At 32.5% G+C, this 25,519-nt stretch overlaps 1 protein-coding gene across 2 annotated transcripts; it reads left to right on the top strand.

The window, feature by feature from the left end:
- The first annotated feature begins 1,085 nt into the window (after positions 1-1,085).
- LOC125049590 lies at positions 1,086-24,889 on the top strand. Of its 2 annotated transcripts, XM_047648974.1 has the most exons (12): positions 1,086-1,199; positions 5,093-5,162; positions 7,126-7,219; positions 8,218-8,375; positions 10,528-10,671; positions 13,638-13,844; positions 16,140-16,442; positions 17,141-17,277; positions 18,248-18,393; positions 19,330-19,496; positions 21,249-21,400; positions 24,698-24,889. In XM_047648974.1, the coding sequence occupies exons 1-12, from the start codon at positions 1,132-1,134 to the stop codon at positions 24,843-24,845; spliced, it is 1,794 nt and encodes a 597-aa protein (XP_047504930.1). In that variant the 5' UTR covers positions 1,086-1,131; the 3' UTR covers positions 24,846-24,889. The 2 variants fall into 2 exon arrangements, with proteins under 2 accessions (XP_047504930.1, XP_047504931.1); XM_047648975.1 differs by lacking the exon at positions 21,249-21,400.
- The last annotated feature ends 630 nt before the right edge of the window (positions 24,890-25,519 follow it).

Below are 25,519 nucleotides of genomic sequence, written 5' to 3'. Positions count from 1 at the left end.
CGCATTTAACATTCGCTCGAACGGTGAAGGAAAAGATCGTGAGGAACGACATGGCTTAGACCCAAAAAGTCGAGGGCGTGGAGGTACTGGAGGCTGATCACCTACTTGCCTATTAGATGATCATGATCATTCCGAAACCTGAGACCCAGACCTAAAGAGGTTGTAGCGCCACTGATTATTTAATAAAAAAAAATTATAAGTTAATAATAATAAAGCACATTTTATTCCCAATCATGACTATATTTTTTTTTATCATTTACTCTTTTTTAATTGTAATCCTGTATCCTAGCTACCTTCAGTACCGTCGATCAGAACCCCTTCACGGCCTCCAGCTTTTTCCAATTGACTTTGTCTGTGGCTCTCTTTCTCCATTCGTTTCCTGCTACCGCTTCTATTTCTTCTATCCACCTTTTTTGTGGGCGTCCTCTTGTCCTTCCTCTTGGTCCTTTCCATACAGTTGTCTTTAAAGTTCACCTTTTATGTGTGTATTGTGTAGAAAATACAGTACAGTATAGTTCATAAACTATAATATAATAGTTGCCTTCTTTGTAATTACTGGCTATTAGGACAGTAATGTAATATTCTCGAGCAGTATAAAGCCACTCAACACCCATTTAGTTGCCTTTGATCAATTTACTTTAATTAATAGAATTAACCCGACCAGCTTCCTCACTTGGAATCACATGTTTCAATTATCTATATACCTTATACATTAATGACCCGGCTTAAGATTGCTGGTCGTAAAATATTTGTAAATTTATTTGCAATATCAGAATTTTAATTAAGAACTTAATACATTCAATGTTATGACTATATATCAATCTATCTCTATTTAACCCAGTCTTAGTAAAGGAATATCTATAATCTAATTTATAAAATTCTCGTGTTACAATGTTTGTTCCCATACTCCTCCGAACTTTAATGCTAATTAAATTATTAACAATCTTAATCGAATAAGTATCGCAATACCTAGCAAAGGGACAACAATTTTTCTATGTATCTATTTTGAATAATTATTATTATTACGTTCATAACCATTTGTTGTGTTATAGACAACTTATGTCCTCGTAGGTCGAAGCCAACTAGTTTTTAAGTATCCGAGATTTATTTTTTGATCGCGTATAATAAACGATGAGAAAGAAATTAGTGCCAGAAGAAAAACCAATTTGCAATGTGGTGACGGTGTATCGGGAGAGAGGGTACAGTTAATAATATAATTAGTATAACATAGAATACAGTCAAGAACAATTAAAAGATTTATAAAAATCAAACGCGATTTGACTAGATTATTTTGGTTGCTGTGTTTCCCAACGTTCAAAACCTATCATTTGACTTTATAAGTGATACTGTTTTTTAATATTATTAGGAATCACTGCTGTAGATGAATGGGCAATTACTATATGTCAACAAAATCGTTACCTTATATTGAAAAAAAAAAAAAAACAAGATTTTAATTTAATTATTCATAACCTGATACTTCAATAAAACACATTTTTTTAAATTTAAATGTAACGCTAGTTAAAATGAATTCTCGAGGTGTGCGTCATTCTTCCCCGCTATTTAGATTTACTTAAAAGAAAAATCCACAATATGGTTAACCCGTAGAGCGCGAATTTCAACAACCTCTTTAGATAGTGAATGAACTGAATAACACCGCATAGAAAGCTCTTTAGAATTTAATTATCTATTAATTATTTACTTATTATTTAAAATAATTAATTTTTAATTTGTGTCAAAGGAATTATTGAAAGCTTTACCGAAGCTATTTCAACTTAAAAAAATACAGTCAATTTATTAATCTTAATTAAAAAATGTATGATCATTTTAATGTAATAGATAGTTATTTCGACTCTTTATTTACGTGTTATTCCCACGAGAATGTAAGTGCGTGCTCCTATTTCGCTATGCATCATGCTGATAGAGGACAAATCTTTGCTTTTAATTTATTTTATTATTATTAATATTTATTACTTAATAGTACGGGAGGTAGCAACGTTTGAAAAAAAAGAATTTTAGGTCAGCTGATTTTGTGATATGTCTTCCTTCTTGCACTTCCGGTTAGAGTCTGGGCAATCTGGCTGGCGGTAGTGGTTGCGTTCATTAGTGCGCATCCTATCTGTCCAGGTAAAAATCCTGGATTTTAAAAGCATTTTAAGAAGCGTAATTTTTAATTTTTCGTTTTTAAATACGTCTACCTGACATACTTTTTTTATTGCCAGACATTTTTCACGTTGCTAACTATGTGCCAGACGCGATTTTAAGTTTTATTTTTATGAAAATTTCAAAGCATTTTAGAATGTCTGTAATTTTAATATTATGTTATTTAAATATAAGGAAAACTGAAAATGAATTTGCCAGACATTAATTCGGTTGTTAAGTCTTGAATTAAAATGATAAAGTTTTGCAGTATGATGAAGCATTGCATTTTAAGAAGCGTAATTTTTGATTTTTCCTTTTTAAATACGTCTACCTGACATACTTTTTTTATTGCCAGACATTTTTCACGTTGCTAACTATGTGCCAGACGCGATTTTAAGTTTTATTTTTATGAAAATTTCAAAGCATTTTAGAATGTCTGTAATTTTAATATTATGTTATTTAAATATAAGGAAAACTGAAAATGAATTTGCCAGACATTAATTCGGTTGTTAAGTCTTGAATTAAAATGATAAAGTTTTGCAGTATGATGAAGCATTGCATTTTAAGAAGCGTAATTTTTGATTTTTCCTTTTTAAATACGTCTACCTGACATACTTTTTTTATTGCCAGACATTTTTCACGTTGCTAACTATGTGCCAGACGCGATTTTAAGTTTTATTTTTATGAAAATTTCAAAGCATTTTAGAATGTCTGTAATTTTAATATTATGTTATTTAAATATAAGGAAAACTGAAAATGAATTTGCCAGACATTAATTCGGTTGTTAAGTCTTGAATTAAAATGATAAAGTTTTGCAGTACGATGAAGCATTGCATTTTAAGAAGCGTAATTTTTGATTTTTCCTTTTTAAATACGTCTACCTGACATACTTTTTTTATTGCCAGACATTTTTCACGTTGCTAACTATGTGCCAGACGCGATTTTAAGTTTTATTTTTATAAAAATTTCAAAGCATTTTAGAATGTCTGTAATTTTAATATTATGTTATTTAAATATAAGGAAAACTGAAAATGAATTTGCCAGACATTAATTCGGTTGTTAAGTCTTGAATTAAAATGATAAAGTTTTGCAGTATGATGAAGCATTATTATTATTATTAAAATCGCGTCTGGCACATAGTTAGCAACGTGAAAAATGTCTGGCAATAAAAAAAGTATGTCAGGTAGACGTATTTAAAAAGGAAAAATCAAAAATTACGCTTCTTAAAATGCAATGCTTCATCATACTGCAAAACTTTATCATTTTAATTCAAGACTTAACAACCGAATTAATGTCTGGCAAATTCATTTTCAGTTTTCCTTATATTTAAATAACATAATATTAAAATTACAGACATTCTAAAATGCTTTGAAATTTTCATAAAAATAAAACTTAAAATCGCGTCTGGCACATAGTTAGCAACGTGAAAAATGTCTGGCAATAAAAAAAGTATGTCAGGTAGACGTATTTAAAAAGGAAAAATCAAAAATTACGCTTCTTAAAATGCAATGCTTCATCATACTGCAATACTTTATCATTTTAATTCAAGACTTAACAACCGAATTAATGTCTGGCAAATTCATTTTCAGTTTTCCTTATATTTAAATAACATAATATTAAAATTACAGACATTCTAAAATGCTTTGAAATTTTTATAAAAATAAAACTTAAAATCGCGTCTGGCACATAGTTAGCAACGTGAAAAATGTCTGGCAATAAAAAAAGTATGTCAGGTAGACGTATTTAAAAACGAAAAATTAAAAATTACGCTTCTTAAAATGCTTTTAAAATCCAGGATTATTACCTGGACAGATAGGATGCGCACTAATGAACGCAACCGCTACCGCCAGCCAGATTGCCCAGACTCTAACCGGAAGTGCAAGAAGGAAGACATATCACAAAATCAGCTGACCTGAAATTCTTTCTCGAAAACGTTGCTACCTCCCGTACTATAATATGTCATGTGAAACATGTTGTAATGGTTGCGTTGTGTAAAACAAAAAACTTTAAAGGCGATTAAAAAGAGTAGCGAAGAGTTTTTGCCAGTTCTTCTCTTCCGTTCTACGCCCTTGATTTGAGAACTGGCAGTAAAAGTAAAATTAGAAGCATTTCATATATATATTTTTTTTATACGTTCATAAGTGTACATTGTGTTACCTATATGAATAAATGATTTTAACTTGACTTGACTAACATTCAGAGTACTTTTTCTTAAAAATTACTTTATATATAAACTAAATTAAACATGCATTATGTACCTTGGAAGAACACTTATCTGGTCACCCACAACTAGCGTCTGATCAAGTTTGAAACAACCATATTTTGCTATCAATTATATTGTTGAAAGTGGTGGCATTGTTAATGATTTATTAGACAGATTTCCATACAAAATTAACATTAAAAAAAATTTCGTATGAATCGCGACAATGACACCGTATTAGATTTTTTTTTTCTTTTTTTAATGGCTTGGCGTGTTGATGGAGAAGGCACGAAGGAGATTGATCGGTGAAAATAATAATTAAAAAAAGGTTGAAATTCGATTGTTAGTTTTAATACAGCATAGACAACACAAATATGAGTAATAACATTATTAAATACCTACTATTTCCTATTTACGAATAATTTATATACATTACACTTAATTTTATTGCTTTCTATATATTTACATAAAAATCTACAATATGGACTAAACACAAACATTAACAAACATTTAACACTTAAAGGACGGGGGACTTTAGAGGGAAGAACGTCATAGAGAGGTTAGGTTAGTTTGGGACAGTTATAGAATGAGATACAGTGCCTTCATCCAAGCCACACTCACAGATAGAGTGATCTCTTATCCGGAGCTTGATGAACCGGCTAGATGAACATAATTTTTTATTTATTAGATTTTTAGGTATTACAATATAGGTATCAAAATTAAACCAAGCAACCCTAGGTTTCCGTATTTCAGACATTACTTGCAACGTCTGGAGCAATTTGAGAAAGCAATCCTAGCATACAATGAAGCATTACGGTGGAATGTAAGTACACGTGAAATATTATCAAACTAAATCTTCACGTACGTATTAAATGTTACTTCACACTGATTACGGGGCATTACAATTGTCAGAACATATTTCTATGTGTACAGAAATGTATTGCAATTAAAACTTCATTTGGAATTATATCTGTCACCGTAAAATTGTAAAAACCGTTAGATTGTAATCTATCTCGCGAGATTGTAAACTGTCGAAAGATTGTGAACCTCAACGAACTGCTTACAAATTAACGTATTAACGTCGGTAGTTATATGAAATTGTTGGGAAGTAAAATTAATCTGTAATTGACCAAAGAAGTTTGAATGATAACTAAGTTACTGTAGTACAATCTACCGAATAATAATACGTTAAATTGTAAGCAGTACGCTGAGGTTCACAATCTTTCGACAGTTTATAATCTCGCGAGATAGATTACAATCTAGCGGTGTTTACAATTTTACGTTAACATATCCGTTGGGACATTGCTAACAATAATAATACCTAGTACGGATTTTTTACGCCACAACCTGGGGCTCGGGAGAGATTTTTGTCTTGTAATTTTGTACCAGTGTACCAGTTTCAGAATGTTTATGATTTATTCAGAATGCTTTTCTATAACGTACGAATGAGTGTTAATGGCATTGCAAATTTAAGAGTTACACGGAGTTTTTAACGCACAACTTACTTAATTGAAATAATACGAGGATTTACTATACTTATAAAGTAGAGTAGAAGTAAGGAAGGGGATGACAGGTCTGGGCGTTACTGCATACGATTTTTTGCGTTTTCTGAGAAGATTTACTATGGTAATATATATATATTTTTTTACCATAGGAAAGTAGAGATTTCAACGAACTGAAATCACACCAACTTTTTGAAAAAAGCTGATATTTTGACGTCAGAATTTTCGATTGAAAATTAGGGTGTTTTTTCGATATTAATTCAAAATAAGGTGAAAAAATAAATATTTTTAATCAAATAAATTACAGTATATTTGGGACATCATAAGGTAAGTTTTCACCAAATTTCGTTTAAAAAAATAAATTTTTGTAAAAGATAAAAATAATAAACCAAAATCTTGTTTTTTTGAATTTTTCACACCAATTTTGAGGTTATGTGAAAAATGTGTGAATACAAAAGTTTTAGATCTTTTTATTACCTACATCTTTGCCATTTAACTTTCTTCGATAGGACTTTTAGTTTTGCCGGAAATCGAGATAAACCGTTTTTTACCCTTAAACCTCCCCCCCTACCCCTTCCCGACCTCAGATCGACCGTAATTTATTTTTCCTTTCATTTTGATCATATTCCCCTGCTTTTCTAATGGGTTTCATCCTACTGTAATTTTTTTCACTTTTTATTTATTTTGAAGGCTATCTGCACTGGTCTATTTCTCTTTCTGACAATACTCGTGTGAATTAAATACAATATTAAATTGATGTTCATCTTTGTCCAATAAATCACGTGGAGCTAAAAAATGAAAGTAGACCGTGGAATTTAATTGAGGAATACCTTATTTCCTACGATACTACACTTAGGGTCTGTTTCACAATGTACGGATAAGTTCTACATAAGTTCCAAATTAGCTATTTATTACTAATTGCTAGGATAAACACTATTGTTGCGTTTCACGACTGTCAGATAGCGCTATTCGTCACATAAAGTCCATCATAAGTTATGAGTCCGATTAATGTCAAAAAGCACAATTTATCTTCCAAATAATCTATGTGTTGCATAGCTATTTGGTACTTTATCCATACATTGTGAAACAGACCCTTATACTTCTACTATTGACAATTAATTAATGTCTGTCACTTGATATGAACATATTCGTTTAGAAATTGGAGCGTAAATGTTATTTTTGTTGGAAATACTGCAATCTTTCCGACATAAGTAAAGTGGCGAGCTAACCGTGGCTTGACAAAGTTATAATAGGATATTCCAAAGCAAAAGTTCACTTTTTCAGAATGCAGATGTGCGCTCTCTTCTCGGCAGAAGTTTGGCTAGAGCCAAGGCGACACATTACGCTGATGCACTTCGCGACGCAGCCTGCGCGGCTGGTACTGTATCACGAATAATATATATGTTCCAATACAATACGCCGCAACCTCATGTGAGCGTGTTCATTCTATTTATAAAGTTGTGTTACTAAAGAAAAACTCTTTTGGTGTTTCACTTGCATTCATCAACACATTGTTATGTTAATATATAAAACAAATTCAGGATTGAACACTAACTGGAGAACGGCTGAGCAATTTTCATAGTGATTAATTTGTTGTATTTGTCTCCGTCTAGATTAACTAAAAATAAAAACAGTGAGAAATTGACGTAAAATTTCCAATACAAAATGTTCATGGGTTTCGAAACTGTCAAACATCTAATGTTCATACCGTTACGGTATACTCTTCCCTCAAATTAAACAACATAATAATATTTATATAAAGGTTTTGAATCGACATCCACAATAATGGGATAATGGCGTATGTTCGATTTTAAAATGGTAGAATTATGTCAGTAATTAATAGGATTGACACATTTATTGATTAGCTGATATTTACGCGTGAGTTCAGACGATTTGTTGTTTATTGTTAATTTCCTTATATAGTTGTGAACTTAATATTTGTTTTGTATTTGTGTTTCTTTCATAAAACAAATTAAGTTCAGCTTACAGCTCAGACTGTTAGGCGGTACGAAGTTCGCCGTCAGCTAGTTTTGTGTACATGTTATACCAATGATTGATTATTAACACAGAGTCTTACCTACAGGCATTAGGCACTTAAACTCTGAGAAATTTGTGAGAATATAATAATCATACAAACGAAGGCATTTCGTCACTTTCGATAATATTAAAATCTATTATATTAATTCAAACACGAAACCTAACGTAGTGAATACACATAGTTAAAGTCCCAGATAGTAATAACAACTTTTAATGTTAATATAATAAGACAGGAAATAAAAAGATTTATAAGTTCACAAATATTTCTATACCTACTGAAACTTTCAATACATGTAAATAGCCTACGCTCGTTTAACAAAGGAACACTTATCAATACAGAACTTGAACCAGAAAACCAGACAGCTCTTCAGATACGGGCGCAAACGAATTATGAGAAATGTGCTTTTGAAAGAGCGTACCTGCTCGCGAGTCGCGGACAAGTGTTTCGGAAGTATCCCGCGCACTTTGCTGAGTGCGCGCGCTGCGCTGAGGAAACGGTATTCTATCATTCCACCTTTCTTAGAACTCACAAACTTAAAATATATTTATTCATTTAGGCACCATATTCACGAGTCAACTCGTGAGATATTTAAAGAGTCCACTTTTTATTATAAAATGTAAAGATTAAGACATAACTTAAGGCAAGTTTCTGATCAGTCTTGTGCTTATATGACAAGGATGCAAGGTCTCCGAGCGCGCATGGCGATGCTAGGGGTCGTTGGTGGTATCACTGCTCCATTATTCTTAATAAAATAAAAAAAGGGTGCGTAAGAAGTTATACTTCTTTGGCATTATTAAAAATAGTTTTTGATTGCATGCCAATAATTAATTACAATTAAATAATCAAAGACTGGAAAAGGAGTCATTATAGACAATAAAGTTCAGTTTACATTTGAAAAATTAAATATATAAATATTTATTATTATTCTCTTACATTAAGTGTAACATAAATTCTATTATTATTCGAATGTTGTTTTTAAATTATGTCCAATGCCGTAGCATCTTCAGTGGGCAACTTCATTCTGTTAATTTTGTGTCACGGTGCGCGCGCATCGTAAAATTTCACTCTCATCAATTTTTCAAAACGCGCCTAAAGAAGTATAACTTCAAAAATAAAAAATCATTTAATTCAGACAAGTCCATATATTGTTAGTAGAATAATACTCATAAAAATAAAATGAGGAACATTATTAAAACATTTTATTTATTAATCTACGTTGATTCGAGGCACCAGGTACATGGGCATGTATATTAACCCAATGTCTTTAAACAGCACATTCAGGTTTATCTAATATATAAAATTCTCTTGTCGCGGTGTTTGTAGTTAAACTCCTCCGAAACGGCTTGACCGATTCTCATGAAATTTTGTGTGCATATTGGGTATGTCTGAAAATCGGACAACATCTATTTTTCATCCCCTTAAATGTTAAGGGTAGTCCACCCCTAAATTATTATTTTTTTAATTTTTAGATATTTTTTTATCATAACCCCTAATTTTCACCCCTCTACGATCAACCCCTATCTTTTATTATAAATGATATACATGGCAAAACGACGTTTGCCAGGTCAGCTAGTTACCTATAAATATATATTAATGGCTTAACACCTCATTCTCCGTTGCCAGGGTGTCAAAATCGGGGTTCTTACGAATAAAATGATGTTTTCTTTGTGTAAAGCAGCCATTGCAGAATACTGTATTCTTTTATTATTATGTATTTTTTCCATCCATCTATTTATATCGCTACAGAAGCATTTACTCGTGGAATACCATTTGTTGCGAGAAATATTAAATTCTCTACAGTATATCGATCCTTGCCAAATGTATTATTATTGTAACCTAATCTAAATATTTGTTGAGGTTTGTCTACACTACAAATGGAATGCATGCCAAATACAAGTCAATACAATACGCTATATTTAATATTACTCAATCAATACAATAACATGATACAATATTTTCATGTTTTTACTATACACTAGAGGGAATAAAAATTGTTGGATTTGCGTTCCCTACTTGCCATCATTGCCCATAAAATCTGATAAAAGCCAAGAGGCTGATTGCAGATGGATTAAGAATAAAAAAAAAACTATTCACTTCAAAAAAGCCGAAGGTTTACAGTTCGACGTGTAATTTTTGTGTGTATTTTCTAGTAGGCTTCTATAGGCTTCGATACCCCTTGTATAAATAAACGAATTAACACTATTCATCTCACTCTCTGTGAAGAAGACAGTTTAAAAAATAATTCAAATAAGAAATATTGTAATACTTTTTAGTGCATTTTATGGTCTTTTTTTATAGAACAGGGGGCAAACGGGCAGAAGGCTCACCTGATGTTAAGTGATACCGCCGCCCATGGACACTCTCAATGCCAGAGGGCTCGTGAATGCGTTGCCGGCCTTTTAAGAATTGGCACGCTCTTTCCTTGAAGGACCCTAAGTCTACTATTTTCGTATTTTTGAAAACGAATCAATAACTTTCATTGTTTTAGTAAATTTTTAAATTCAAAAGAAAAATTATCTTAAATCATTTTTAAGAGAATTGTGGACATCCATATCGTAACTGCTAATCTGGAAGTCCTCTTATTTGTCCTCCTATAGGAAACTTTTCCTTTTGTTGCATATCTCTTCAATCCGAGAACTGGTTTTCAGATTCGAGAATGTACAGGAAAAAGTGCAACAAAAGTCTTATCCTTGGCTAAAAAGATATCGGAAATTGAATGGGGCAGAGAATCAACTGAGTTGAAAAATATACCTATTCGTAAACCCAGATTGCAGCCACATCAATCTCATCAGGTATTTTCGTACACCATTTAAGTGTGAACATTTCTAGTATCTTTAATTGTACACCATGTATCTACATAACAATTTAGTTATTTGCTGCATTGTTTTTTAAAACACCATGCGCCTATTTTATTTTACATATTATAATTGTCAAATAGTGTAAATTAAATTACAAAATATTGTAAAAACTATTTTAAAAGAGTTAGTATGGAGTTTCTTGACCATTTTTCTCCATATGAAACTACCTTTTGGAAGGGACAACTAGACTCAATTAATATTATAAAAACTTGTAATTTTACTTTCAAAAGTGCCTTTTTAAAGGGCCTATTTGAAATAAATGATTGACTTTGACTTTGATAAATAGTAAGTATTCTTACTTCAAAAAAATTACAATTGTTGAAAGAAAACACACTGTTACCGGGTTTAAACACACTTGTTTATTATAATTAATATATGGGGTATACTACAATGAGGATTAGATTATCATATTAGTTAAATACATTGTATTACTATATATATTATACGTACTCGTATGTTACAATCGTCACAACAGTTACCAAGTTACCGTAACTTTGTTTATCACGCTCTAAGGTTTCAGTTTTCATTTAGTTTTGGTTATTATTTTTATTTAATTTTTTATATTTTAAGTTATTTTTAATTTTTAGTTTATATTTTGTGGTTGTTTGTTTAATTTTTTCCTTTGATAGATTTCTTATATTCTAATATAATTGATGTGTGTGTTTTATATTTGTGACGTCACATTTTCTTATACTTTTTAGGCACATTGTTTTAGAACGTATAAATAAATTAATTCGTGCCTTTGTGGTCAATGCAAATGGTTTTACTGCTCCTGCTTTAATACTACCAAATAATAATTGTTTTCGATTGAGCACAAGAGGGAGTTATTGCCTAGAGAAACATCGTTATAAACATGGGTTACACTATTATATACAAAATGTATGAGACTTGAAGAAATTTAATTTAGATACAGGACTAAGCGTTATTTCAAAATTCTATTGAACGTAATCCATAAAGTTGATCATCTGAATCTGTATTTTTTTTTTTTTAATCTGAATATATTATATTTTTTTAGTGCTATATAACATCGAATGTGTTACATTAGATTATGTTTTTCGGAAAGATTGGTCGCAATACTAAAACGACATACCGATCAGTTTAAACATCTGATACTAATGCCATAGGAATCGATACTTACAGGCATTAAAATATTGTTATGTAAAAGTTGCACTGTATTACGATACTTGAGAACGCCAGTGTATTTATAAAATGAGATTTAAGAAGGAAAAAGTACAGAAAATAACTCATTAATGTAAAAGTTCCATAAAAACAAAACTACGAACTTACACATTTTTTCGCTTAAAAACCCTCGTGGAAACTCTTAACCCAAATTAAAAAGTAACTTTTGATTTAGGAGTGCATAAATGATCAAAACATTAATTTAAACAAAAAATACTTCAATAAAAATGTTAAAAGAATGAACGATTGCTCTATAAAATTACCTATTATTATGTTTTAACACCTTTTGTCATCCTATAATTATAATAAACAACCGTGTCAAAAACTGAAGAATTATTATGTATGCTTAAGAAACATTGTACGTGGAATCTCTATAACTCGAATATCAAGGGAAATACAAAAAAAATCGAGTTAACGAGTTTTCGACGAAAATTTCGACTTACAGAGGCGCAATTTCTAAGTGTACTTTTCGATTGTATGCAATTAATTTATTCATAGATTAGAAGCCCCGAATCCGGATTTCATTGCTATTATTTCACGTAAGACGCCATTATATTTTACTAACTACGACTTACGGAGTTCTTTTTTAATGTTCGAGTTATAGAGTATAAATATGTATTATCAGTACTTACTAGGAAAATAAAATTTTGTTCGAGTTACATTACAGTCTATATAGTTACTAGCTGACCCGGCTAACTTCGTTCCGCCTTAATAATAATATCGTTGTTACTTTAGTTAAACTTATTTTAGGATTTCATTAAGGTGATAACTTTTTTTGCAAATAGAGAAATGTTTTATTGCTTGCCAATGCAAAAGAAGAATGGCAGTTTTACACATTAGGCCTCTTCTCTCTATCGCCAATATTGCGATAATGCATGTTAAAGCACTTTCTGCTTTACAACATTTTTTGATGAGGTAACACATGTTTTCGATCAAGATAAAAGCCTGGTTATGCATCTCCTCATTTACTTCAAGTTCGGAATTTCTTGAAGTGACACGAATTCGACGTAAAATGATGCGTAGTTTTGTCAACAAATGTCACCACATGCCGTGTGCATTCGTAAAATTAATTAATTTATTTATTGTTATTCGATAACTTATCCGATATTTTATTACTTATTCTGCTATTCGGAGTGGAGAAAAATCCATCAAAAAAGACATAACTAACATCGGTCCAGCCGATCTCGAGTTATAAGTGTTGTAACAAACACGACTTTCTTTTATATATATAGATACCGCATATTTAGTGGTTCACCGAAAGGGAATAGCAATTTTTTTCGACTTACTTAGGATTTCGACTTAACGAAGTTCGAGTTATAGAGATTCTACTGTATTACAAATATATAATAAAGTGACGGCTCATTGGTCTAGTGGTTAGTAGCCCTGACTGCGAATCCATGGGTCCCGGGTTCGATCCTCGGCTGAGACAAACGTCGATGTGATAAGCATTTGGTGTTGTGCTTGGGTGTTTAAATATGTATTTATATGTGTATCTATCTATAATATGAATGTATATCCGTTGCCGAGTACCCATAACATAAGCTTGACCAGCTTAGCATGGGACTAGGTCAATTGGTGTGAATTGTCCAATCAAAAAAAAAAAAAATTAATAATTTCTGGTTCTATGTTTGTTCTATGTCTGTTTCTCATGTTAGCAATTTAGTTTAGTTTAGTTTAAATGTGCTATAAATTTTGTTTTATTAAAATACATTCAAAAATAGGTCCAAGAAATGTCTCGTGTGGAGAAGCAAAAGTCAGAACGTATATCCCGCCTAATGGCTTCTAAATACCTCGAACAGATGGCACACGACAAATACTTCCTCACCCAGTTGTGTAAAGATGAACGAATATACTCCGCGAACAAGCTGGGCTCGAAGATATTACAGGAATTAGCGTATAAAGCCCTCGCCGACGTCGATAAGAGACAGGTATGAGCCGTAATGGTGCGTATCAAGCATTTTGTGAGATTATTACCATACATATGCAAAACGATTTACGGCCTTCATTGTAAATTATTTATGTTTAATATTTACATTTAGAATATTGTGTTGTAGAGTTTTAAGGGTTATGCAGTGTTTAAGAAAGGTATTATAAACTTTTAATTATAGAAATTAATCAGTAGTAAAAACGTCACACTATACTCTGATTTTTAATTCCGTAGAATTCCGTAATTTTTTGTCATGTTACAGTTTGCAAACCTTTTTGGCCTGGTACATTTTTCAATTTCAATACGAGTCTGAACATTTGAGTCTATACATACATTTTATTTGTTAGTGAATGTATCCATTTTATTGAGGTGCACATTAAAAGTGGATTCACGGCGAGTTATAATTACGTCCCTTTTTATTATAAACGGTAAAAAACGCATGAGTAAATATAACATTTGACTTTTTTTTTAAAGTTTACTAATCCTGAAATTAGTAGAGAGTGATGCCAGCTAAAGAATAAAATAAAATATAGAAAGTTATTTAGTTATAGAAGAAATATGTGTTATTTTTGTATGAGGTCACTTAAGTAAATGTTTAGATTTACCTTATTATAAATAAACCATAAAAAATACGAAGCATTTTATTTTTTATTACCCTTAAATGGGTCATATTTGTCCCTTTTTCGGCGGAGAAAATTTTAGTAGCAACACTTATGAAATGTCACAATTCTATGGAATGAAAAATCTGAGTTTAAAAAGCGTATACAAATTAGTTCTGACGTGATCAAAATGGCATTCTTTCAAACACGCATTCACTATCACAGTTGTCACATCTCAAAAGTGCTTAATCTTGTGACTAAAACATGCAACTCTCGCTGAAGGACCTATATTATATATCCATTTAGAGAACATATCTCGCTATTCCGTGCTTGGAAGAAATAGATCAAATATCTTACAAACGTGCATGAATCGTGGAAATATATATACACATTATGTCTGCAGTATTGAGCAGTATTGGCCTAGTGGTCCAAATTCGTGAGATCGTGCGTCCAAATTCCGGATGTGCACGATTGATTTTTCTATTTGCGTTTAATACTTGCTCACACGGTGAAAAATACTTAGACATGTGTCATACATAAAATAATTACACTCTCTTTTCTGTTAAAATACAATGAATGATTAACTCAAACTCAAAATAACTTTATATAGGTAACCAAGTACACTTATGAACGTCAACAGAAAATATGTTAAATTGATTCTAAATTTAGATTTACTACCACTTCCAGATAGAGATGCAATATTATACCAAGACCTTTATAGGGCTACAGCGGATTGTATTTTATTATTTACTTTCGCAGAGCACTTAGATAATAAATGTTTGACATTTAAATTTATCATTCCTCTATTCCTCATGATTCCTTAAATTATTTCAATGAAATCGCCAGATACAAACGAACATTTATGTAGTTTAAATTGCTTTGCAACGGTTCGTAATTGACTCTTGAGTTTTCTTTAACATCACAGAGTAACATTTGTTTTATTTGTAATGGTCGAAACAATTTCTCCATTTACGTTTTAGCGTTTATCTATGTTTTGTTGTTTATGTCAACAAAATAATCAAATTAGAGTCCGCGCCACAACTGAATACCGATAGACGATACTAGCGAGTAGCGCGGCGTAGTAATAATATGTTGCTAGTGCTAGGTGCAAGGCTATTTTACCCCAACGTAACATAATTAATTAATATGAAATTCGCGAACGAGTCTCCAAGATTTGCTCCTAATATTAAAACATTAAAAAGCATAAAATAATATTTCACTGTAACGACAAATTTAGTTCCAGCCCTGCGATTCTGTAACTCACTTTTCGAACTCACACAGCGGTTTTCGCATCGGCGGTCGCTCTCAAATCAGTCGTGAAGCAGTCATTTTATGATTTGGAATTCTGATAAACAATAAACTACAAGCTCCCACCTTTTCAGAATGCCAAATCATAAAATGACTGCTTCACGACTGATTTGAGAGCGACCGCCGATGCGAAAACCGCTGTGTGAGTTCGAAAAGTGAGTTACAGAATCGCAGGGCAGGGTTCCCGTCGGTAATGAGTGGTGGTTCGGACTCTACTCTATATCTGAGATTCCTTGCATCTGAGAACAGACAAATTATATTTAAATACACATAGTTAACAGTGCAATTTGGTCGATTCAGTTTTCACAAATAAAGAATATTTGTCGCTCTCATTTGGCATTTGTAATGAGCTCTTAAATCTCCCATGTCAGATCTAATATCATTTAAAGGAAGTTCTGCGTGAACGTCGACCACTATATGCAGCACGAGGGTCTGATACGGAAGCCCGGAATAGGCTCTCAAACGCTCGGAAAGAGAGATTGGCCAATACCCAGCGGCAGCACATAGCAGATGCAGAAAGACTTATTCGCGCTGCACAATCGGTCTTCGAACAAAGAAATACGGCAAAGTGTTTGGAGATTGCCGAGTTTGCTATGGAGCAAATATCAAGGAAGCCAAATAGTCTTCTGCCGGGAAAAGAAAAGTTTATTCACCAATTGCAAGAGGTTGTTGGGCAGGCGTTTTTGGATCAGGTAAAAGTTTGACAGCCCTACAGAGATTCGGTTTTTAAATTCGGTAATTTTTTTACATAGTTAAACTTTTAAAAAAATAAACGCCTTTTCTTTTTGATATATGTACATTTAAAATTGCGAATAAACATTTCAATATAAACTATGTTTAATAAAAACTGCGTGCGTACAAAGTACACATGTCAGAAGTGAAACTTCTTAGGCAAACTAATTTTTAAGTCTTGTTCATATTTAAATTTCCAAGACTTAGAGGGAGGGAAAAGGTAGATATGTTAGGAATATAATGAATTTAATATGTGACAAATTATTATAAAAAATAATTAAATTTTTATTAAAACACGTGGCATTTTAATTTAAAATTCCTTATTTGAGACTACAATAAATTATTTTGCATAAAATGTAAAATACTAATATTTCATAAATTCTCTTTACGAAATTTTAATTTTAAAAATAGAATTTCTATAAGGTAATTCACCCTTCTCACTCTCTCTCTCTTTTCTTCGACAAAAACGCTGCACATCTTTGTGACGTTTCATCCGTAAAAAATTACCCTCATGCGCCTAAAGAAGCTTCACTTCAAAAATAAACAAATACATATTAAATATAAAAAGAGAATTAAGGGATTTTACCAAATATTATTTCCCCCGTTTTTTAATATCACATTAAAACCATTTTTTGAAAAAGCAATATTTTATTCGCAGAAGCGTGTTGGAGAGGAAATGAGTGAGGCGAATCGTGAAAAGAGAGCTTTTATTCTTTTGGGCATTGCGATTTCTCGTGAACCCAGTCGTGATTCCATCTTACGAGTTCGTCCCCCGGCGCCTCCACGCGACGCCAAGTAATAGGACAAATATTTTTTGTTGAAAATATTATTTGTTGTTAAATATTAGGGTCTATTATAAATAAGATCGTATAGTATTATAAATATGCTATTACTGTTTTCCCACTGGCAGTCTATGTCGTATTTGGATGTAGCACTACCAGAACATTGCTACACGCGTAGCAATATCAAACAGTTGAACGCAAGTCATAGCTAAGCGTGTAAATAGAACACAATAACTTGCAATGCAATGCAAAATATTAACGTATGCCTAGAGTTAAATCTTAAGGAATTTGCCGGCCGTCCCCCAATGGGCATAGATAGAACAAACTGGAGTCTATTTCTTTGATAATTTTTCAGCCAAGATCTAATTTTTGTGTCTTACTAAGACTTATTTTTCTTCGCTAAACATAGCCGAGGTTCGAACGCAGAGAATCACGGGAATATTTTGTCGTAAAAAAAAAATTATTCACTAATAGTCACTACTAATTTTTATTCAATTTAGTGCATATTGGTACAGCTATTAGCCCGGTCATTTTAGACAAATGAAATAAAGAAAATTCCGACAAAGCCAAATTTTCGTAGAGACCTTAGGTTTACCACAAGGAATAAAGTGTCAAAAGTCCCCATCAGTCCCATGTGAGCTTAGGGACTTATTCGGGGCCAAAGGTCAAAATTTTAAGTTTTTTGGATTTTTCTCGAAAACGGTAAGTTTTATCGAAAAAGGTACCTCAAAGCAAAGTTGTAGATCTTAAAATTCTCTATAAAAATGGTCCCTGTGATTTTTTCTCTAAGACCCACTATTTCCCACAATCTCTACAACTTTGCTCTGAGGTACTTTTGACACTTTATTCCTTGTGGTAAACCTAAGGTCTCTACGAAGATTTGGCTTTGTCGGAATTTTCTTTATTTGATCACTATTTTTATGTCTAAAATGACCGGGCTATATAGCTAACGCTTGTGCGATAAGCAAATATATACATTTCAGACGTCGTTTACGTGGATTGGAAAGAGCACTGTCAGTGAGCAACCGGGCCTCAGAACGATGTTATGTCCTACACGAGTTATGCCGGCTCCACGCTGACACGAAACAAGCACACAGAGCCAAGTTTTATGCTCTTAAATGTCAGGCAGGTAGTGAAAATTTATTGTCTTATCTATAATATTTATTTCCTCCGTTCTAATCTCTATATATATAAAATTCTCGTGTAATAATGTTCACTCCCATACTCCTCTGAAACTGCTCGACCGATTGTTATGAAAAAATTTATGCCTATTCAGTAAGTCTGAGAATCGGCTATCTTTCAAACCCCTAAGTGATAAGGGGTGTCCACTGTCCACCCCAAAAAAATATATTTTATTTTTTAGACATTTTTTTTTTGTTTTTATTGTTTTATGATACAGCATACAAAAATACATACAACCCTTAATTTTCATTTACCCTCTACGATTAACCCTTATTTTTTCATTGTTTGGTAAGAACTTATAACTTGAAATCTATAAGCTATAGAGAAAAATCACAGAAAAGCCTACAGTTTTCATTCCGGAAAACCGAACAGTCTCTGCGGTAGTATAGCATAATGTTCCATGTTGGTATGTAGTAAAAAGGTAGGCTAGGCATTAAGTTCAAACGATGTTTGGGGGGGCAGCTAGTATTATATTATATTATATTATATTATATTATATTATATTATATTATATTATATTATATTATATTATATTATATTATATTATATATATTATATATAATATATATTATATTATATTATATTATATTATATTATATTATATTATATTATATTATATTATATTATATTATATTATATTATATTATATTATATTATATTATATTATATTATATTATATTATATTATATTATATTATATTATATTATATTATATTATATTATATTATATTATATTATATTATATTATATTATATTATATTATATTATATTATATTATATTATATTATATTATATTATATTGTATTATTTAGGCAAAATTGCACGGCAATTGTTTTTAGTTTTGTTCTAGTTCATATCAGCTACAGAATTCTAAGTTATGACAGAGGCAAGGTCGTCCAATCAGCGAGTCTGGTTGCTGAACACAACGTTTTTGCTGGCACGGTGCCACCTGCTGCAGAATAATCGCCCGGAAACACGAGCCGCTCTAATCGAGGGCGCGGGGATAGCGCGCGCCTGCGGATATCGCGACGTCGCAGCCTTCTTCGACACGGTTACTAACTTTTTAGGCCACTTTAATTAATATATACACAAATAAATAATAGTTTAAAAAACTAAAAAACACGCTTTTAAAGGTGGTTTTACGTGGGTTGCTCGATAGTCGAAAAATATGGCACAGAGCGCCCCACGCTTTTTCACAATAATACCAGTATTTTTTGTTCATTACCATTTTCAGCCTAAATTAGGAAATATTTTTCACTTTTTAGTTTGATGTGCTTTAAAAGCGTGTTTTTTAGTTTTTTTTAACTATTATTTATTTTTTAGTTAAATTTATTTTTTCGGATTATTGCATTGTCATCGATCTTTGACAGGTGCGCAAAATTTGAATAAAATCTGTCCCTTTAAAGTGGGTCAAAATCGAGTCCGAAGGAGTCGGTTACATACATACATACATACAGGTGAAGCTAATATAAAGCGTGTAATAAGGTTATTGAGGAGACTAAGAACATTCGTGTTAAGTCTAATATGATAATAAATACAGTCAAAACCATTTACGACGACATCGTTTAGACACACCGGTTATATTGACCAAAATGAAAAGTCCTGGCTGAATTCTATTGTATTAGGTACTTAATAACAACTTACGTCATCGACTGTAACGACTATCGCTTTTTACGACCAAATATGAGTCTCTTCGATGTCGTTATAACAGATTTAGACTGTGATATGATAATGTAATTTAAAATATGGTTTTTTGCAAAAAATAATTATAATAATACCCGTAAGATAAAACATTATAACTGCCGCAACCATAATAATAATAAAATAAAACGAAAGTAGCGCAGGATATTTATAAAAGGAATCAAATTATAGTTAATTTACACGCACCATACAATAACTAACATATACTAAAGTAAATGTTATAATTAACTTAAATAAATAAATGTGAGCGCCAGGAGGGTTTTGGTTTATAACCAAACCTGTTACCACATAAAACATATTGTTAATTTATTATTCTATAATTGGACACCTAATTTGAGGTCATTTCCCAAATCAAAAAAGAAAAACATTTCAAATAGTTTCACAACAAAATAAACTAAACCTTAAAATAATAATTAAAGAAAACTCACAAGAACCTCACAAAGTTATAACAAAAAACATCAAAAATTTCAATATGACACAAGGAATAATTTATAACTCAATAAACGGCAATCACCGTTCGTGTCTGTCGTTTTGTCCCTACCCCCATCCTATAATAATGTTTACATTTAATCAAATTTTTGATATCTCATTTTGTGAGAGTATGCATTAGAAACCTTTAATGCAACATTATCATTCAGCATGGCTAATTATTAGAATTAATAAATGTATTACCTATTACAATTAATTAAAGTTATACTTCTTTTGGCGCGTTAGGGAAAAATTATGAGAGCACACCGCACACCGTCACAAAAAACCAACACCCGCACACTGTCAAAAAAACCGACATCCTGAATATCTGTTCAAACGTCGGTAAAACAGTTTCGGCCGCAAGTTGGCGCTTGCTCTGATTTATCGACAAGTTGCATTGTCTGTCATAGCGTAGTGCTTTTCAGAGTAGTGTTTATTGTTAAATATCATGATTAGTACATCGTTTCGATTGGAAGTGACCATTAAAATGGACAAGATAAATGGAATTCGAAGGGGGAAACGTCCCTCTAGTGCTCGAAGAAAATTATTACGCCAAAGAAGTATAACCTCTAACGCCTGTCCATAAGTACACACACGTTTTTTGATTATTAATATATTTTATTTGATAAAACAGTGTGTAAATGTGTCAATGGAGGGTGAAGTAGCATCGGGTGATGCTGTACTGGAGAAGCGAGAGCGTGCGATGGTCAGCTTGATGCCAGACGATGATATGCGACAGGCTGCTCAACATCTCTTTAGGAAGATGTCGGTCATACCGGCCTCGAGGTCATTTTTGTACTTATAACCAAGTAGCTGTAGTAATATCTCTATATATAAAATTCTCGTGTCACAATGTTCGTTCCCATACTCCTCCGAAACGGCTAGACCGATTCTTATGAAATTTTATATTCATATTCAGTAAGTCTGAGAATCGGCTACTATGTATTTTTTAAACCCATAAGTGATAAGGGGCGTCCACCGTTTTTAGATTATTTTGTAGTTTTTTATGATACAACATACAAAAATACATACAACCCTTAATAGTCACCCCTCTACGATCAACCCCTATTTTTTAATATAGATAGCTATTTTTGTTGGACTAAAGATTGTTTTCCTAGAAATAATATACCTCTAGGGCAAAACGATGTTTGCCGCGTCAGCAAGTTTTTATATAAAGATACTTGTATGTGATCGCCTAGCCAGGACTATATTTTCACCTGAACAAGTAGTACCTCTATTAATAATGTTCGTGCATTGTAACATGAAGCAAAGAGCGTGCCATTCCCTGAATGGTCAGCAACACACCTGCTAGACTCCGGAGTTGCAGGTGTCCATGGGCAGCGGTTATCATATAACGGCGGCCCATAAAATCATGTAGGAATTTTTTTTTTATACATATTATTTTCACGAAATTCGGTTCGGTCATTTGTTTAACAAGAACATATTTCTATATTTGAAACCTTGTTTGCGGTTAGTAAAGATGTTTTAATGATTTTTTATAGACTACTTATAGTAAATAAGTGAATGCTCTGAATACAAAATAGAATACTAAGAAAATTTTTTAGCTTAGAAAGATTTACTTTATGCCAGAGATGTCAAGTAGATACCTAATGTGTCCCTTAAGAAGGGACGAGGTCGACATTTATATTTTCTTCGTCGCTGGAAGTTTTATATAATCACCTTGAGACATACTGTTATAATATTTTCTTCTAATAATTCTTGTTATATTTTTGTTTGCAGTGTTGGCCTAGTGGCTTCAGCGTGCGACTCTGATACATGAGGTCGTAGGTTCGATCCCCGGCTGTGCACCAATCGACATTCTTTCTATGTGCGCATTCAACATTTGCTCGAACGGTGAAGGAAAATATCGTGAGGAAACCGACATCGACCCAAAAAGTCGACGGCGTGTGTCAGGCACAGGAGGCTGATCACCTACTTGCCTATTAGATTTAAAAATGATCATGAAACAGATTCAGAAGTCTGAGGCCAAGACCTAAAGACTGATTTTTTTATTTTTTTTATTTATATTTTTATAAACAGATTTATTTATAGCCTTATATCAGAAATACAAAATATATACATGATAACAATTTTTTTTCTTAATCTACGATAACCGATTCTGTGTGCCTACGGGCAAAGGCCTCCCCCATTGTCCCCCATTGTCCCTGGTCATGGCCATTTCCATGATTTCATCGGCCCACCTTTTAAATTACCTCTGTTTCTTTTATGGCCTCTTGGTTGCCATAGTGTTACAATTTTGCTCCATTTATCTGCTCCTCTTATGGTATGTCCAGCCCATTTCCATTTTATTTATTTTGTTTTAAACGTAACGTCAGCAAACACTGTTTTATCTCTCAAATTCTTGTTACTTATTTTGTCAATTCTTCTTTTCTTTATAATACTTCTTTCCATGGCTCTCTTATTTACAGAGGGTTACGCTTTTAAACAGATAAAATGTCTTTTTAAATATTCACCTTTACCTGTCACCGTAATTCAGTGGTGGCATATGGCATCATGCGTCACTTGTGCGATTGCTAACAAACGTAGATAGAGTATAGAACTAGATGAGCTTCTAAAATAGCAATCATAACTAAAGAGAGAAGGCATTAACGTGAAATACTTAAGTGTGAGCGAAACAGAGTATCAGTTTTTCTGTCTCTATTTGCGTATCGGGTTTTATTTGTTTACCACCGAGCCCTTGGTGGTAAACAAGTTTACACCGCTTACTGATAAATCTGTGAAACAGAAGTCGAACCCATATTTTAAGACTTTATCCTTATAAGAGGTGACTTTAAATTGTCAGTCATTGTGAATTGTGGCATAATTGGCTGTAAAAGCTATAGTGAACGTAAAGAACCAAACATAACCTTTCATCGGTAAGTAGCTTATTTTGTCACGACTCAGTAACTTTGTTCCAGAATTATTCATTCGAATGTGTATCTTGGTCCATAATAAGCAATCTTCAATGAATTAAAACTGTAAATACGACATATATCGATCATTCGCTATCTCACACGCTGTACGCTGATGCCTGGTCTATACCATAGACCAGGCATCAGCATAGACCAGCGTAGACGGACACGCTAACGAAGCAATATCAACAGACAACGATATGTGTCAGTTTGACGTCCCATTAAAAACTTTTATTACAGGGTATCAAAACACTCGTTCCTGGCAGGTATTCAATGAACTTAGATTACTTATAAATTACTTTGACCGTAATCACATTGATCAAAGCATTCTTGGGTTGGGGACTTATCAAGCCACCCATAAACTTGAACATCTTTACTAACCACAAACAAGGTTTCAAATATAGAAATATGTTCTTGTACGCTATAAAGTTGCACTGAAAGACTCTGCGGAATAGCAGCTGCGCTCCGTATATATTTTTATTAGATATAAAATATAGAGTAGATGTGTACCAATTCTTAAAGGGTCGACTACGGACTCGCGTTTAGTATCATTTAACGCAAGATGATTTTTTTATTCCTGTATCTTTAAATATAATTGAAATAATATTGTTGAATAATATATGAATATAATTGAAATAATATTGTTGGACATAATTTTCAATATGCGTTTTTGTTTAAAATTTTACGATAATTTGCTGTACAGCATGCTGTGCAGTTTCATAATTATTTAAAACAGGCAATTGCGTAAATAAAATGTATTATTTTATTTATTTACACTTTGTTGCTTTACAATATAAAAATGTAACATAATTAATTAAAGCAATTAGCAGCCTTATCGCTTTCGAGCGATCTCTTCCAGGCAACCATTGTGAGAAAAAAAATGTATTAAATCTGATAAGGTAAGAAAGAAGTGCAAAACACAATTTACATATTAAGAAGAAAAAAAAAACTAAACAGGAAAAAAACAAACTAAACTAATAAAGGATACATGAAAAATAAAAAGTAAAAAGCGCACATTAATCATAAAAAATAATTTAAGATCAGTCTTACGAAAGTTTTTTATTTTACCTTAATAAGCTACCTAAGACACGCATTAAAAATGCTAATTTGTATCAATAAGTTTTAACAATGTTATCTATGTGAAGCCTTAACTAAATAAACGATATTTCAGACGGTTCTCAATAATGCCAGGCACTCGCACTGAGGAAGCCACTCCGTCTGTCAACCGGCGCCCATCGATCGCGCCGCCCGCCCAGCCGCCCGCGCGGTTCAATCGTAAAACTCAACATCCACTCGGCTTTCAAGACTTTGATATCTAATCTTTATTATACACATTTATTTTTGACATAAATATATACGTTTTCAGTTGAATTTTAATGTCATCTGTACGGTGCTAAGTAGTTTAATTATATAAATTAAGACTAATCGCTTATATAACTACCTATTTAGGTCAATTATAACTACCTATTTAGCAGGCAATTAACTGCTTCATCGGCTTTCGTGATCACAGGCCTCGGGTTCAAATCCAGGATGATGCCAAAAATTAAAGAAGTGCCTAGTTAGGAAGTTGATGTCTGTTCAAGGTTTCAAATGAACATCTAAGGCGGTTTCGAGCATGATATCCCCATGGGGATACTATACAAAAAATGAGTGGCACTACAACATCTTTAGGTCTTGGCCTCAGATTTCTGAATCTGTTTCATGATCATTTTTAAATCTAATAGGCTCCAGTGCCTGACACACGCCGTCGACTTTTTTGGGTCTAAGACATGTAGGTTACCCCACAATGTTTTCCTTCACCTGTCGAGCTAATGTTAAATGCGCACATGGAAAGAAAGTCCATTGGTGCACAGCCGGGGATCGAACCTCGAACCTCAGGTATGAGGGTCGCACGCTGAAGCCACTAGGCCAACACTGCTCAATCATGGGGGTACTATGGTTGTGTTTAACACATCTGTTCTATGTGTCTAATCACCTAGTTCTACACTACGAT

This window comes from Pieris napi, chromosome 5 (assembly GCF_905475465.1).
Source record: "Pieris napi chromosome 5, ilPieNapi1.2, whole genome shotgun sequence".
In the NCBI taxonomy this organism is placed as follows: Eukaryota; Metazoa; Arthropoda; class Insecta; order Lepidoptera; family Pieridae; genus Pieris; species Pieris napi.
This window is presented reverse-complemented; position numbering and strand designations above follow the sequence as displayed.